The 18,527-nt window shown below is 39.3% G+C and overlaps 1 protein-coding gene across 1 annotated transcript; it reads right to left on the bottom strand.

Moving 5' to 3' along the window:
• Window positions 1–16,797: 16,797 nt before the first annotated feature.
• On the bottom strand, window positions 16,798–18,207 carry LOC150041456 (actin-related protein T1-like). The gene has a single exon (XM_090325707.1). It carries the CDS (start codon window positions 18,000–18,002, stop codon window positions 16,872–16,874), a length of 1,131 nt encoding a protein of 376 aa, XP_090181833.1. The 5' UTR covers window positions 18,003–18,207; the 3' UTR covers window positions 16,798–16,871.
• Window positions 18,208–18,527: the final 320 nt, after the last annotated feature.

Raw genomic sequence — 18,527 nt, 5'->3', positions numbered from 1 at the left:
AAAGTGTCTTAGCTTGGTGTGGAACATGCTAAGGCCAACCCACGTACCCCATGTGAAGTCCTGTCTTAGAAACAAAATAAAGTAAAAGCACTGGGGAATAGCTTAAGTGGTAGAGCACTCACCCAGCATGTACAAAGCCCTAGGTTCAGTCTGTGGTACATCAAGAGAGATAGAAAATTGAGCTTAGTTGAAAGATTGCTTTGGTAAGTGAATTACTAAAGCAGGATAGGAAGCAAGCTTCTTCAATCATGTTCCCCCTACCTCTAGCCACTTAAAAATATCTGAGTGATTATGGAAAGCAGTGTGGCAGTGCCTCAAAAGACTAAACATAGAACTCCCCTATGACCCAGCAATTCCACTACATGGCATTTACCCAACCATCCAGAAACAAGGACATACTAAATCCACTAGCACAACAATGTTCATTGCAGCACTATTCACCATAGCAAAGATATGGAACCAACCTAGATGTCCCTCAGTTGATGAGTGGATCAACAAGTTGTGGTATTTGTACACAATGGAATTCTATGCTGCTGTCAGAAAGAATGACATCGCCCCATTTGTTAGGAAATGGAAAGACTTAGAAAAAATCATATTAAGTGAAGTAAGCCAGACTCAAAGGAACTTAGGCTCAATGGTTTCCCTCATTCATCATAATCAGTAGAAACCTTGGGCTCTACTAGCAGAGATCTGCAATAGAGCAAAATCTTGATACATAAGGTCATATAATGTGAAGCTAATTGAAAGGACCTCCAGGATATTGAAACAAAAGCCATATAATGAATGATTGTTTTCCTTAATGTACTATGTTGTCTCTCATCTCCTTTGCTGTACCTTGGTTATCTCATATTGGTATAGTATCTCACTTTGTTATCTGATATATTGAATTTATTTGTATTTGGATATTTGAAATTTGATAGGGAAGGGGGGAAAACCAAGATGGGTGGGGGGTGTGGGGGGAGGGAAATGGGTACCAAGACATGTGAAAGGGTATCAATGTATGTGAATTAATGCACCTTCCATCTGGCAAATATCATGTAACCCTTTTACTAATTACAATAAAAAAAAGATGAATGAAGAATAAAAAAAAATATCTGAGTGATGAGGAAACAGCAATTTGGGGATAGAGAAGTTATTACTCCTAATGAGATGAAAACAAATGTTGTTCTGGCCTAAAATATGAGACAATGTGATAGAAACTAGTAAGAAAGAAATTGGATTTGGATGACAACCTAGTGAAACTCCATATAGTTGTAGTAGTTAAGAATGCCTAAAGTATTTATTAATGTCATTTGCATTACTACAATTTAACTTATTCTCCATATACTCTGCAAAATTTCAGCAAAATCATTTTTGCTTAAGAAGTTCTTTGTATACATGAATTCTTGGGAGGGGGATCTTGAATTTTAAGAAGCAAGGGCAAGGATTTTGCATTTGAACTGACAGCGATTCATGCTAATTATAACTAAATCTGACACCTAGGTTGCACATACCTTCTTTGGAATGAACATCTCAAGCTTTATAATAGGTTTCTTATCAATTGAGTGCATGTCTCAGTAGCTTCTCTGACCCTAATCTAGCTCCCTGCAGATGTAATTCAATTTCTGGGGACAAAGTGAATTTGTATTTGAAGGAGAAGGTCAAATGGGTGATCCAGAGTGCTTCTCCTACAGACAAAGATATAAAAGACAAAGCTCATTAAATGTACCAAAGAAAGGGGCAAAAAGCTATATCTAAGGCCAGGCATGGTGGATCATGCCTACAGTCCCAGCTATGTGGAAAGCAGAGATGGGAAGGATCACTGTCGGAGACTGGCCCCTAGGCCACAAAAGAAAAAAAATAAGATTTTACCTAAAATAGAATTAAATCACATAATGGCTGGAGATATATCTCAAGTTGTAAAGTGCCTGCATACTTGCAGAATAAGAGAATCTTATTTTCTAAAATTCTGAAAGTTAGAAGTCCAGAACCAAGGTATTGGTAGAATAGGTACTGTGTCTTTCATGGTCATTTTTCTGTTACTGCATATACCTAGGAACTTTCCTTCCTTAAGGAAATCACCACTATTCTATTAAGGTGCAGCCCTTATGACCTCATTTAAAATTAATTTCCACTTTAAAGAATACATCTCCATAAAAAGTGACACTGAGAGTTAGGGCTTCAACATGTAGATTTTGGAGCAAACACAATTCAGTTCCAAACAAAAGGCACACAAACTACTTATGAAAAAATAATGACTAGAATGTGAAACATGAAACACAGGTGGAAATAACCACTCCAAGATGATGGTACATAGAAGAGGAAAAGGTGTTAGGAAAGGGAAAGGGAAGAACAAGATGATGAGGCAAAGAACAAAGTGAACCAATGTAACAATGATATTCACAAGAAAATATGTTGGAAATGAATTTAACAACTTTGGAGTGAGTGAAGGGAAGGAAAATGGTAGACAAAGTGTGAAGAGTTAACAGTGTTTGAGAATATACTCACTACCTGATGAATGTAACTGAAACCCCTCTATACATACAATATTTTTTTAATTTTTTATTGTAATTAGTAAAAAGGGTTACATGATATTTCTCAGATAGAAGGTGCATTAATTCACATACATTGATATCCTTTCACATGTCTTGGTACCCATTTCCCTCCCCCCACCCACCACCTGTCTTGGTTTTCCCCCCTTCCCTATCAAATTTCAAGTAACCAAATAAAACTAAATTCAATATATCACATAACAAAGTGAGATACTGTAACAATATGAGATAACCAAGGGACAGCAAAGGAGATGAGAGACAACATAGTACATTAAGGACAACAATCGTTCGTTATATGGCTTTTGTTTCAATATCCTGGAGGTCCTTTCAATTAGCTTCGTACTATATGGCCTTATGTATCAAGATTTTACTCTATTGCAAATCTCTGTTAATAGAGCCCAAGGTTTCTACTGATTATGACAAAAGAGGGAAACCATTGAGCCTAAGTTCCTTTGAGTCTGGCTTAATTCACTTAATATGATTTTTTCTAAGTCTTTCCATTTCCTAAAAATGGGGCATGTCATTATTTCTGACAGCAGCATAGGATTCCGTTGTGTACAAATACCACAACTTGTTGATCCACTCATCAACTGAGGGACATCTAGGTTGGTTCCATATCTTTGATAGGGTGAATAGTGCTGCAATGAACATTGTTGTGCTAGTGGATTTAGTATGCCCTTGTTTCTGGATGGTTGGGTAAATGCCAAGTAGTGGAATTGCTGGGTCATAGGGGAGTTCTATGCTTAGCTTTTTGAGGCACTGGCACACTGCTTTCCATAGTGGTTGAACGAGTTTGCACTCCACCAACAGTGTAGTAGTGATCTCTCCTGGCCACATCCCCTCCAGCATCTGTTATTATTCGTTTTCCTGATCCTGGCCATTCTAACTGGAGTGAGGTGAAATCTTAGAGTTGTTTTGATTTGCATTTCTTTTATGACCAGAGATGTTGAGCATTTCTTCATGTGTCTATAGGCCATTTTTGTTTCTTCTTCAGAGAAGACTCTCTTTAAGTCTTTGGCCCATCTTTTAATGGGATGGTTGTTACTTTGGAGATTAGTTTTGGAGTGATTCAATTTTTTGAGTTGTTGATATATTTTAGATATGAGGCCTTTGTCCGTTTAGTTGGTGAAGATCTTCTCCCACTCTGTAGGCTTCCTAATTAATTTACTAGCTATGTCCTTTGTCATACAAAAGCTCCGCAGTTTAATGCAGTCCCACTTATCCAGCCTTTCTCTGATTTGTTGTGATTCTTGGTCCTTATTAAGAAAGTTTCGACCTGTGCCAAGGAGGCCTAGTGTATCTCCTATTCCTTCTTGGAAAGTTTTCAGTGTGTCAGCTTTTACCTTCAGGTCTTTGATCCATTTGGAGTTAATTCTAGTGCAGGGTGACAAAGAAGGATCCAACTTTAGTTTTCTGCAGGTGCTTAACCAGTTCTGCCAGCACAACTTGTTGAAGAGGCTGTCTTTCTTCCATTCTATTTTTTTGGCTCCCTTGTCAAAGATTAGGTGGCCATAGGTCTGTGGTTTAATATCTGGGTCCTCAGTTCTATTCCATTGGTCTTCAGGCCTGTTCTTGTGCCAGTACCAAGCTGTTTTGATAATTATAGCTCTGTAATAGAGTCTAAAGTTTGGAATTGAAATTCCTCCAGCGCTGTTCTTTCTACTAAGAAGTGTTTTTGCTATATGGGGTCTTTTATTATTCCATATGAAATTTTGAATTGCCTCTTCTATTTCTTTAAAGAATGCCATTGGGATATTGATGGGTATTGCGTTGAATTTGTAGATAGCTTTTGGCAAGATTGTCATTTTCGCAATGTTGATTCTTCCAATCCAGGAACATGGGAGGTTTTTCCATTTCCTTAGTTCTGCTTTAATTTCCTTTTTTAGGGTTTTAAAGTTTTCATCAAAAAGTTCCTTTACATTCTTAGTTAAGCTAATTCCTAGGTACTTTATTTTCTTTGAGGCTATTGCGAAAGGAGTTACTTTCCTGATTATTGCCTCATTCCTCTCACTGTTGGCATAAAGGAAGGCAGTTGATTTTAGAGGGTTAATTTTATAGCTTGCTACCCTTCCAAAGTTTTGAATCAGCTCAAGGAGCTTGGGAATAGAGTCTATAGGATTCTTTAAATACAGAATCATGTCATCTGCAAAGAGGGATAGTTTTATTTCCTCTTTCCCTACTTGGATCCCCTTTATGCTTGCTTCTTGCCTTATTGCACTGGCTAGGAATTCTAGTACTATGTTAAAGAGTAGTGGAGAGAGTGGATTGACTCATTTTCTGTTCTTTATCTATAACAACTAAATTATCTTCAGCCCCGGAAATTCTCTCCTCTGCATTGTCTAACCTGCTATCAAAGCTATCTACTTTATTTTTCATCTCCCTTGCTTCTAATTGCTCATTTTTGATGCCTTGCATCTCTTCTTTTAGATCATGTATGGATTTCTTTAGCTCCTTGATTTCCATTTGAGTGGTTAGCTCAGTAGCTTTATTTTCTTTGAACATTTGCTGGAGTTTGGTCACCTTTTTATTTGTGGATTCTATGAATTCATCCATCTTTCTTTGAAAAACCTTTATTATGACTTCTTCTTTTTCACTTATCACCTTGTTTATGGTTTCCTCTTGTTCATCTATGGCTTCCCCCCTTATCTCTTTCTTTATATTTTCACATTTTTCATTAATGATGTTTATCAACTGCATTTGTATAGCATTTGGAAGACTCTCCTCTAGGTTTGCCAGTGACTGTTCCATTGTCTGTTTACATTGGGTGGGGGATGTTGTTTCTTGATTTGACATTTTTCTTGAGTTTCTTGTTCTGCCCATTTGAAAATGGGAGCAAGATTAATACTAAACACGATTATGGTTTTCAGATATAACCAACCTAGACCTCTGTAGCTGGCAGACACTAGATGTTCACAAGTTTTGATTGGCGTTATCACTCTTTCTTTTTGTTCAGTTACAGACCAGTCTAATACATCCACTGATAAGCGATTTATATCCAAAACAATAAGCCTCTCAATCCAATCTCTATTGTCTTTAAGTCCCTCTGAGCCTAGAGAATAATTAAACACCTAGATATACAGTATTGCTCAACAGCTATCAAGCGTAGATCCATGCAGTATTAAGGGTTGAAATACGAACAGAGGTCCAGAGATAGAAAAATAGAATGAGAGAGGTCAGGGGAGGTACAAGAGGATTAACATAGGAGTGTAATAATATTGTAGTAATGAAGAAAAGGTATAGCGTAAGGATAACTGGCCTAAGTTGGTAAGTAGGTAGCGTATTTGAGTACAAAGTTTGGAAAGTATTAGAGTAAAACTTATGTGTTGCTGCACGACTAGCTCTTAGCCCAACCAGTGGCCTCACAGTGGACCATTGGATGGATCTGGGAGCTTCCGTCTGAGCATGGTTGGCAGACGTTTTCCTGTGCTGCTTCCAGGGGCGGCCCCAAACTAAGGGTCTGGGGATTGAGAGTTTCCAGGGGCTCTCAGCAGGACCAGCAGGAGACCCCTCTGTTCCCAGGGGCGGGGCCCAGCTGAGGATGTGGGCTCCAAGGGCAGAGCCGCGCCTTTTTGATTCTCAGAAGGGGAGCTTGGCTGCTGGTCGGCCCTTTAGATCCCTGCTGTGTTTCCACTGCTTTGTCAGAGTCTGTGACTGTGGGGGGCCCCTCGGTGGTGTCTTGCTCAGGATTCCCAGCTGGAGGATGCCCCACTCAAGAATTGAGGGGGGGCAGATGCTGGCTCCTATTTTCCCCGCACCCCCTACCCGCTGTTGTAAGGCAGGGTCCCAGCGCCCTCCACTCTCCAGATCCAGTGGCCTGGGGAGGAGCCTGGTGGGCGGGTGGGAACTGGGACAGCTCCGCCTCCCTTGGTGGGGTACTGAGTCTTAGGGTCTGCCCGCTTGTCAGTCTCCAGCCAGAGGGCTGGGGGTTGAGCCCGTTGGGCTGGTGGGAGTTGGGACAGCCCTGCCTCCCTTGGTGGGGTGCTGGGTCTTAGGTAGCCCTCCTGTCAATCTCCAGTCAATGGCCTGAGGGAGGGGGCTGTTGAGGGAAAGGACAGGATTCTAAATTCCTTGCCCCCCTGCTCCCGCCAGTCTTTCTCGGGCGGGGTGGAGGGGTCTGAGTTAAGTTCTATTGCTTAGCACAGCTCTGCTTTTCAATATGTTTGGGGATGCTACTACTCACGCCTCTGCGTCTGTCTGTGGGTGTTCCACGGTGGTGGGGAGTCTTTCATTCCCCTCGGGTCTCCGCCGCCACCTGTGTTCTGCGTCTGGGTTCCAGTGCTTGCTGTTCTGGTTAAGCGTCTGGGTTCTGCTGCTTCCGCAGTTCGCTGGCCCGGTCTGTGCTGGTTTCTGCAGCAGTTGGGCTCCCGGCCTGGCGCCCTCCACCATCCGCCGTTTTTCGTGGCTTGGAGCTGGCACCAGCCGCAGCTTTTCGCGGCTTGGAGCCAGCAGAGAGAGGTGGGGGAGGGGTCCTCGCGTTCCGAATTATTTGAGAAAGTTGGATGTAAGCTTTATCTGGATTTCTTTTCTGGTTTGAGTCCTTCTCCGTTGCTTTTTGAGTTTGTTGTTGTGGATTTCTTTAGGTAGTTGGCTCGTGGGCCTCCCTGGTTCTCTCTTTTTGTGAGAGAGAGCTAGGCAGCGTCCCTATTGTATCGGCGCCATCTTCCTTCCCTCACATACAATATTTTTTTAAAGAAAGAAAATGAACCTTACAACTTGAGAGGGAAGGGAGTCAGGGAGCAAGGGAAAACAAGACAAAACAAAAGATAACACTGGTTGAAAAGAAATGAACTTATTATCTTATTTATGTAATAACCACCCTTCTATCCATTACCTTTACACTGAAAAAAATTAAGTCTAAGTTATTAAAAAAAGGTGGTAAATAAATATAGCAACTACATAGTGTATCACGCAAAATAGGACATTTGAGAGTTAAATGAGGCTACAACCATAATAAAATATAAGATAATATGGGTTTTCTGGTTATCCTACCAACACTTCCTTCTTAAATGCTCATGGAAAAAATGAGCTTTAAGAGGTAGGCACTAATCTACTTCATTTATGCATGAATTAATCCTCGAAATACATAAATGCTACTTGACAGGGTATACATGTGTGGAAGTGGGAGGAAAGGGAGTGGTGATGCATGAAATCATTAGCACTTATTAATACCTTAGCTTAAATTAGTTTTCCAGATTAATGAGTTCTCAGTTGAAGTCTGCTATGAGACAACTGTGCTTCAATAAAGCAAGGAGAAGAAGAGTCATGGATGAGGAAGCTGAGCCTCCAAGGAGTCAAATAATTTGCCCAAGGTCATACAGTTCAAATATGACAAGGCTATTTTCCAACTTTCATGTCTTCTAGATTGTATTCCTATTAATCCATTGTACTCTAGGTTCTGTGCAAAATAACTTTTCTAGATGGATGTCAGATTTTGTAAATAGGTAAGGAATAAATTAAAAGCCTGAAACACTTGATGTAAGTGATAGCAAAATAATATCCCTACCACAAAAATATCCATATCCGCCCGGAGTGGTGGCTCATGCCTGTAATTTTAGCTGCTCAGGAGGCTGAGATCTGAGGATCATGGTTCAAAGCCAGCCCACTTGAAAACCAGAAGTGGATCTATGACTCAAGGGGTAGGGGCAGTAGCCTTGAGATGAAGAGCTTAGGAACAACACCCAGGCCCAGGGGTAGGGTGGTAGCCTAAAGATCTCAGAGACAGCACCTAGGCCCAGAGTACAAACCCCATGAACAACAAAAATTAGCATTGTGAAAATGGAAGTATTGCCTAAAACTATCTATAACTTCAATGCAATACCCATCAATGATATACACCCAACAATGATATATACAAGAGTCTTCAATGATACAGAAGAAGCAATCCAAAAATTCATATGGAATAATAGAAGACCCTAAATATCAAAAACAATCCTTAGCAGGAAGAACAGTACTGAAGGAATATCAATACCAAGCTTCCAACTTGATTGAAAAGCCATAATAATAATAGTAGCTTGGTACTGGCACAAGAACAAGCTTGAAGACCAATGAAATAAAAGACCCAGAAATTAACCCATAGACCTATAGTCACCTAATAATTGATAAGGGAGCCAAAAACACAGAAAGAATGGAAGAACCTCTCCAACAAAACGTGTTGGCAGAATTGGCTATGCACATGCAAAAACTGAAGCTAGATCCTTATATATCACCCTGAAACATACTCTATTCCCAATGGATCAAAGACCTCAATGTAAGAACAGATACCCTAGAAGGGTATAGGGATACAGGGAAGGATAGGGGAAATACAAGGGCTCCTTTGCAAAGGTCAAAACTTCCTAAGTAAAGATCCAGAATCACAACAAATCAAAGAATGAATAGATAAGTGAGACTGAATCAAACTGAAGAGCTTCTGCACAGCAAAGATAAATATAAGGTCCACAGATTGGCAGAAGATCTTCATTAACTACACATCATAAAACTGCCTCATATCTAAAATACACTCAGCACTCAAAAAAATTAAATTTCTCCAAAACAAATCCTCAAACGATTCTATTAATAAATAGGCTAAAGACTTCGAGAATTCTCCAAGGAAGAAATAAGAATGGCCAATAGGCAACAGAAGAAACATTCAACATCTCTGGCAAATCAAAACAGCATTAAAATTCCACCTCACTCATTTAGAATGGCCATTATCAAGAAAAAAATAACAGATGCTTGCAGAAATGGGATGCTGCTATACCATTGGCAGCAATGTAAAGTTGTTCAACCACTGTGGAAAGAAGTATGGAGATTCTTCAAAAGACTAAACATAATGGGCCAAAGACTTAAAGACAGTCTTCTCTGAAGAAGAAATAAAAATGGCTTATAGACACATGAAGAAATGCTCAACATCTCTGGTCATAAAAGAAATGCAAATCAAAACAACTCTAAGATTCCACTTCACTCCAGTTACAATGGCCAGGATCAAGAAAACTAATAACAACAGATGCTGGAGGGGATGTGGACAGGAGGGATCACTACTACACTGTTGGTGGGAGTGCAAACTCATTCAACTACTATGGAAAGCAGTATGGCAGTGCCTCAAAAGACTAAACATAGAGCTCCCCTATGACCCAGCAATTCCACTACTAGGCATTTATCCAATTGTCCAGAAACAAGGACATACTAAATCTACTAGCACAAGGATTTTCATTGCAGCATTATTTACCATAGCAAAGATATGCAACCAACCCAGATGTCCCTCAGTTGATGAGTGGATCAACAAGATGTGGTATTTGTACACAATGGAATTCCATGCTGCTGTCAGAAAGAATGACATTGCCCCATTTGTTAGGAAATGGAAAGACTTAGAAAAAATCATATTAAGTGAAGTAAACCAGACTCAAAAGAACATAGGCTTTGTGGTTTCCCTCATTTGTCATAATCAGCAGAAACCTTGGGCTCTCATAGCAAAGATTTGCAATAAAGCAAAACCTAGATACATAAGGCCGTATAGTATGATGCTAAATGAAAGGACCTCTAGGATATAGAAACAAAAGACATATAATAAGTGATTGTTTTCCTTAATGTACTATGTTATCTCTCATCTATTTTGCTGTCCTTTGGTTATCTCATATTGTTACAGTTTCTCACTTTGTTATCTGATATATTGGATATATTTGTATTTGGTTATTTGAAATTGGATAGGGAAGGGGGTAAAACAAGAAGAGGGATGGGGGTGAGTGGGAGGGAAACGGGGACCAAGACATGTGAAAGGGTATCAATATATGTGAAGTAATGCACCTTCTATCTGGTGAATATAATGTAACCCTTCTATTAATTACAATAAAAATATATGAAAAATAAAAAGACTAAACATAGAGTATCTATATGACAAAGCAAGCCCACTCCTGGGCACTTAACCAATTGACCACAAACCAGGGTACACTAAAGCCACCAGTACAACCATGCTCACTGCAGCATTATTTATCATCGCTAAGATATGAAATCACCCAAGATGCCCCTTGGTAAATGAATGGATCAAGAAAATGTGGTATATTTACACAAAAAAATATGCTTCCATCAGAAAGAATGGCATTGCCTGATTCATAAATAAATAGAAAGACTTGGAAAAATTATTCTAAGCAAAATGATCCATACCCAAAGAAACACAGGCTCATGGTAATAACTCATTTACAATAACTAGAATGTATCTATAATCTACAACTAACCCATCAATTAGTAAAAGACAAATAATTACACCTGGAGATAACTCATTAAACAGCAATCTAAATATTTACACAGTGAGAACAAAAGAAAATATTCCTAGGAGAGGATGATGAGGCCTCATTAGCTATGTACATATGATCATATAAAATGGTGCTTATCAAAATGAATTCCAAGAAATGGCAGTAAGAGGGTTTTCTTTAATATTTTTTTGCCAGTCCTGGGCTTGGACTCAGGGCCTGAGCACTGTCCTTGGGTTCTTTTTCTCAAGGGTAGAGCTCTACCATTTGAGCCTCAGCACCATTTCTGGCGTTTTTCTATGTATGTGGTGCCGAGGAATTGAACCCAGGTCTTTTTGCATGCTAGGCAAGCACTGTACCACTAGGCCAAACTCCCAGCCCCTGGTTGTTTTTGTTTTTTTTTTGCCAGTCCTGGGCTTGGGCTCAGGGCTTGAGCACTGTCCTTGGACTTTCTCAAGGCTAGAGCTCTACAACTTGAGCCTCAGCACCACTTCTGGCTTTTTGCTAGGTATGTGGGGTACCGAGGAATAGAACCCGGGTTTTTGTGCATGCTAGGCAAGCACTTTACCACTAGGCCAAACTCCCGGCCCCCTTTTTTTTTAATTATACATTTGTGGTTCTTTTTTTTCTTATTTGCTTTTTTCTCTTGTTTATTCCCTCTGCCACTATTTTTTCTTTTATTTCTGTACCATTTGTCTTGTATATAAGTTTATCTTACATGTGGAAGGGAAGATGAAGCACAGACATTGTGGTACATCAGGTGAGCCAATTCAGCAATGAAACCCACTAGACACTATGCTGGAAATTAGCTATATAACCTTGTGGGGAAGGGAAGTCTGTAGAGGAAAAACTAGAAGAGAATGAAGGATGGAGTAACACAGTTCAAAAGGGAAATGCATTTACTACCTGATTTATGTAACTGTAATGCTTCTGTACATCATCTTTACAATAAATTTTAAAGATATAGTAGAAGACATGTGAAAGGGTATCAATGTATGTGAATTAATGCACCATCTATCTGGCAAATATCATGTAACCCTTCTATTAATTACAATAAAAATATATGAAAAAAGATATAGTAGAAGGGGAAAGGGGTAGATGAATGAAAGAGGAAGTAGTTGAGTCAAATGTGCATCCTACAAAATTCAGAAAAGTAAGGAAAAGCATAGGGAGGGGAGGAGTGGATGAGAATGTTGAAAGGGGTGACATTGATCAAGATGCATTATATTCATAAGGTGCTTTATTTTTTTCAAAAACTGTTTTATTAAATGGTGACTCCTCTGTGCAACTACTTAAAGATGACATAAAATGGATAAATTAAAAAAAAACTTTTACGGAGAGGAAGTATGACCTTTAGGAGGTGTCATATGGTTAAAGTACATTACTGTAGAATGTCTACAGTAAGTATACTGGTATTCTGGTCATATCCTTTTTCTCTCTTTCCACATCACCATGAGGTAAGTGGGACTGCTATACCAACATTCTTCAGTATGATGTTCTGCCTTGCTATAGGCCAAAAAGTAGTGATAGGTTGAAAGCATGAGACAAAATAAATGCATTTTACATTAAAATCGTTTCCTCTGGATTTTTCACAGTACAAAAGAGCTAACACAAAAAATTGATACCAAGAAATGAGCCTTAGCTGTGAGTGTACATTATGCTAATTCCAAAGATTTTGGAATTGGTTTATGGAAGAGTTTAGAGAGATAAGTTAGAGAAAACTTAAATAATATAAGCAAAATTGAATATATTCTCCTAATGGATGCTCAGAAGAGAAGAACAAAAGTTTATAATAATACAGATAGTAAAAGAAATGCAAATCAAAACAACTCTAACATTCCACCTCACTCCAGTTACAATGGCCAGGATCAAGAAAACTAATAACAACAGATGCTGGAGGGGATGTGGCCAGGAGGGATCACTATTACACTGTTGGTGGGAGTGCAAACTCATTCAGCCACTATGGAAAGCAGTATGGCAGTTCCTCAAAAGACTAAACATACAGCTTCCCTATACCCAGCAATTCCACTACTTGGCATTTACCCAATCATCCAGAAACAATCCACTAGCACAAAAATGTTCATTGCAGCACTATTTACCATAGCAAAGACATGGAACCAACCCAGATGCCCCTCAGTTGATGAGTGGATCAACAAGATGTGGTATTTATACACAATGGAATTCTATGCTGCAGTCAGAAGGAATCTCAACTATCAACAAGAAACCACCCACAAGCAGGTTCAAAGATTTTTTTGAGAAGACAGCTTTCTGCAGAGGGCTGCCTAGTGAATTGTTTGCATTGGATCCATTCCCCCATTATTCATACAGCCAGGAATTCAGAGTTTCCAGCATCCAAGAATACCTTAGTTGTACATATCTCATGACTGGCAAACCTGAGCAATTTGCTTTCTGAGGCTTACAGAATGACTTAGAGTCAGGAAGGCTTATGCTAAGATATCATAGGAAATCCAAACTATGTAGTGAGTGGCATAGGTGGAATCAACTAGGTAGTCCCTGAGTAAACAAGGCAAGAATGAAACTGAATTTGAGATGGAGAACTCACAAAGTCAGAGGTGCTAAGAATGTGGAAAACTTTCCTAAAGAAGGCACAGTCAGAGTAGCCCAGGAAAGTAGCTTTGTGGGTTACAGCAAGTAAGATGATCTGGATATAGCTTCCTAAGCCCCTAGAAACCCACATTAAACCACCATAGTTCCCAGATACTAAACACAGAGCTAAAGGATTTAATATTTACCTTAATAGTTTCCACTATCTCTTCTGATGCCCCTATTTCTTCCTCCTAAAATGGGAATATTTAACCCTATTATATACCACTGCATATTAGTAAGATGTAATATCACCGTCATCATCATGACAAGAGTTCATAGTTTAGAGCTTGCCTCAAGTTTTAGAGAAGGCTGAAATTATCAAGACAATGAGAACTTCTTAGAGATGGACTGCATACATTTTTAAAGGTTTCACATTATTTTTATGTTGAATTACATTTTATATTCAAATAAATTTAATAAAATAACCAAAATTCTGACAATAAATGGCAATTGGATATACTTGGGCTGAATACATTGTTTTAATTTTACTGACATGGTGATTTACACAGGGATTATAGTTATGTAGTAAGGTAGTGAGTACAATACTTATCTAAATGTATTTTGTATAATAAAATGGACATGAACTTTTAAGGGATAAGATGAAGTATTATGGTTTAGACCTTAAATGTCCTCCTATATGTCATGTGCTAAAAACTCAATCCCTAGCTGGTGGAAGTATTGGGAAAACAATGGAAAGTTTAAAATATAGAGCCTATTTGGAGGAAGTAGAGCAATTGAGGAATACCCTTAAAGATTATACTGGGTCCCTGTCCCTATCCTTTCTCTCTCTTTACTTCCTAGCTCAAATAAGGTGAGCAGCTTTGATCCACCATGGATGTGTTCCATACCAAGATGCTCTACCTCACCACAGGCACAGGCACAGTGGACTCAAGTGCCCATGGAATGAAATTTGTACAATAGTGAGCAAAAATAAGTTTTTCTTTCTTTCAAATTTTCTCCCTCAAATATTTTGTCAATCTGTGGAAAGATGATCATTATAAAATAATTTGTTACAATGGCAAGGTCAAAAATTAATATGGCAGGAAGAGTGATAAGGGAAGATAGAGTGACAGAGAGAGAGAGAGAGAGAGAGAGAGAGAGAGAACTAAATTGAAGTAAATTATCTGCTACAGCAAATGGTTTAATTCGCCATTTCTTCCAGCAGGTAAAATTACTATTGACTCTCCATACTAATTTGGTTTTACTCTTCTCTTAAATCTTTTTATATAAATAATGTTAGGTGAGCCTGGCACTGGTACCTCACACTTGAAATCCTAGATACTCAGAAGGTTGAGACAGAAGGATTGCTCTATTCAAATCTAGCTCAGCCAAGAAAGTCCATATACTCTCCAATTCAGTACCCAAAAGAAAGAAAAAGCTCAGTGACAGTACCCAGGCCCCCAGTTCAAGCCCCAGAACTGGTACAAAAAAAAAACAAATGTGTTTGAGAATTCAGTGTCTGCATTAATAAGGTACTCATTTGGTACTATTACATTAGCTCAACTGATCCCAGTACATCTCTCCACCAAAAAAAATCAGCATTTAATATCAAATTGGGTAAATAAGAGATACTGAAATAAAATATATCCCTTCCAGACATTTTTCTCTTGTACAGAATATCTCTTCTTGCATGACCCAAGGATAATTTTTCCAGTGACTTGCACAAGCATGAAATTCTATTTACTCTGCATTTATTTTTATATTACTTCATTCCATGGAGAAAGAGGAGTGTTAACCAATTACAGAGAAAGCTGACACTGAACGTTCATTTCCCAATTGGCAATAAGGTTTTCAGTGCCATTTTCAACTGTAAATATATTTCACTGCCTTAGACAGGGCCCTGAGCTTTGCTGTCACATAGCATAATAAATTTTGACAATATCAGAATTCTAATACTTGTACAATTTTCACTGCTTTGCTACTTGAGCACTGTAACAAGAGCATTGTTTTACCAATATGCAAATCCACAGTTCAAAAAGGAATTTCTCAACTGAAGAATTAAACAATTGGATGACTGGTTCATTAGTCTTAATCTTTTCATCAAACATACCATTTCTCACATAAACAAAGTTAATTCCTTCCAAGATCTTAGCAGATAATGTTTGTAACAGAGAAGAACAATTAGCCAATTGATAAAGTAGGACTCATTATCTACCAACTTTATGCAGTGTTCAACTTTAGGCATTTCATTCAGCTTAGAGCCACGGTGCTGTAATAATCATCAGTCTCTATCTCTTTCCTTTTCTTCCTGTAATTTAATAACACTATGGAAAATACATTCTATGGAGTTCAAATGTAACCAAGTCACATTTCCTCAATTCATTCAATTTGGAATGGATGTCTCCTATCTGTATTCCAAGACAAAAACAAACAAACAATAACAGGGAACACTGTCAGAATCAAAATGGAATCACTTATATCAACCATAACAAAGATTGTAGATAAAAGTTGGAAGAGGATATCTGAGGATTGCAGTTCAAAGCTAGTCTGGATAGGAAAGTCTGTGAAACTTTTATGCCCAATTAATCACCTCCAAACCTGAAGTAGAGCCATGATGCAAAGTGGTGGAGTGATAACTCTGAACAAAAAGCTCAGGAACAGCACCCAGACCCAACTGAAAAAAAATTTTAAAAACAAAATTTAGAATGTTTTGAAGGAAGAGTTCTCGTACCTGATTTTGTTTTTTGGTTTTCTCTTCTTCTTTTCCTTCTTCTTCTCATTCCTCCTCTTCCTCCTCTTCCTCCTCTTTCCTCCTCTTTCCTCCTCTTTCCTCCTCCTCCTCCTCCTCCTCCTCCTCCTCCTCCTCCTCCTCCTCCTCCATCCCCTCCACCTCCTCCTCTTTCTTCTTCCTGGCCTTTCATCACCTCCTTTCCCTCTTCTTTATTCCTTTCTACCTCTCCCTCCTTTTCTTTCCCTTCTCATTTCCCCCCTTTGCCCTCTCTCCTCCTACTCTCTGTACTCCTTTCCCCTGCCACCTTCCCAATCCTCCTCCTTCTTTTACCTTGATGGCACCAGGCTTTGTACCCCAAGATTTCATTTGGAAATCCCTGTTCCTATTAAGATGGCTCATCTCGGATCAAAGAAAGAGTTCCATTGCATGAAAGACCAACAAAATGAAATAATGTTGAGCAAGGGGACAGTACTGCCACTTCTGCTTCATTCTATATATGCTACATACTATTCTCAATGACCCTGTTCACTTTTCATAGTGTCTATGTAAGCCTGAAGGTCAGGCACCTCTTAATACCAACCCTGCAAGTTGATACAACACATAACCTAATATTTCCTCAAGAAAACAAATTTTTAAAGGTTAATAGTACAGGAATGGCAGATTAGAACCACTTAAAGACATGCTTTAGAGGCATATATTAGAGATTGTTCAAGTTACAAAAAATGAACTGAAATTCTAGATGGGACAACATTTTATTGAACCATCTACTTAAACCCAAGGGTTGGACAGGAAGCCCTATCCCAATAGGCATTTTGAGCTGCTTCCTGGGGTCAGTGCTCTTCAGAAGCATTTTCTCTGAACAACAGACTTCCCAAACTCATTGAAATCTGAAGAAGTGACCCACATCTTCTTGAAATTGCTCATACATGTCATGACAGATGCACCAATCCATGCAGAGAAACACCTGTCAGGAGAAGCTGTGATCTTAATGGGGGTCCCTTGGGAAGCTAGCAATTCCAATTCCATCATGAGCCTTTCTTCCAGGCCAGGGAATAGGGTGTTACCTCCTGACAGCACGATCTCAGCAAAGAGGTTCTTTTGAATGTCTATGTCACATTTCTCAATGCTGTTACCAACCATTTTTGAGAGTCCTGGATCATGGATGCCTAGTTGGTCAGGTGTAAAAAGAACATCAGGCAAGCGGCAGAGACGGTCCCCAATGTGGATGACATTCCCATCTGGCAGTTTGTAGTGTCCAAGAACCTCTGACTGTCTCTTTGTGTCTTTCTCAGGCTCCACACTAACAAAACACATCTTTTCTTTCAATTCTTCCACTAATGCCTTGTTGAATATGCAAGGGAAGGTATATCCTCCAGCAAGAAGGAGCCGAATGAGGTGTTCAGTTATATCTCTCCCTGCCATATAGAGCTTGTTGACAGCATGAGGCAGGAAGTGACCTTCAAAGACAGGGACAGTGCAAGTGACACCATCTCCACTTTCCACTACCAGGCCTGTGACACAAGCAGAGGCATAAAGTGCCCCCACTGCATGATTGAACAGGTACAATGCAGGAACATCGAATGACTCAAACATGATTTCTGCAATCTTCTCTCTAGTGTCTCTTGGGTTCAAGGATGGCTCAATTATCAGCACTGGTTGTTCAATAGATTTGACTCCTAGCTCCCACTCAAATAGATGGTTCCAGAGTTTTTCCATATCATCCCAAGTTGTTACTAAACCACGTTCAATGGGGTAATGTAAATATAAACTATCATACCTGTCCTGGGCTTCTTCTCCTACAAAGTACCGCTTGTGATTGGTTCTTGCTGAAGGTATGTTGAATTTAGGATGCCCCACAACAGAGCTGACGATATTACGAGGCCTAATCTCTCCTGAAAACCCTGCCTTACATAGTCCTGAGCCATTATCAAAAATTACAGCAGGCATATCCAAAACATTTGGGTTGAACATGTTTGCCCCTGACCTTCTGCACTTTGGCAAAATAAATAACACTAGAACCAATTTGTGAGATTGCGGGTACCTCTAGTAGCGTAAAAGCCACGGGATTCCAAAGTTCTTAGCTTGTTGCCCAGTTGAAGCTAGCAGGCCATTCCCAATCTACCAGAACATCTCTGAACTTACCCCATGAATGCTGTCACCCCTCTGGTGGCTCAGAGGCTTCAGATGCAATTTCAAAGATGTTTGCCAGTTATGTAACAATTTAGCCATGGTAACAGTTGTCTACAGTGATTCTCAAAGGGGTGGGGCCTCTGAGCCACCAGAATTTACTACATGGTGAGAAAGGAAACAGATTAAGACAAATTATCCCTACCATAACTTAGAATAGCCTAAGACACCAAAGTAGAAACTTAATTTTACCATCAACTGAAGATGTTTGACACAACAGTAACCTGCTCTCTTTCAATAAGGAATATGAAAATGAAATAATACCTGTTTTCTACATAAATTTCCTGAGTATTACTATGATCAAACAGG

This window comes from Megascapheus bottae, chromosome X (genome assembly GCF_031878675.1).
Source record: "Megascapheus bottae isolate mThoBot1 chromosome X, mThoBot2.hap1, whole genome shotgun sequence".
Classification (NCBI taxonomy): Eukaryota; Metazoa; Chordata; class Mammalia; order Rodentia; family Geomyidae; genus Megascapheus; species Megascapheus bottae.
Note: the sequence above shows the minus strand (reverse complement) of the source record. Positions and strands in the feature narration are given on the sequence as shown.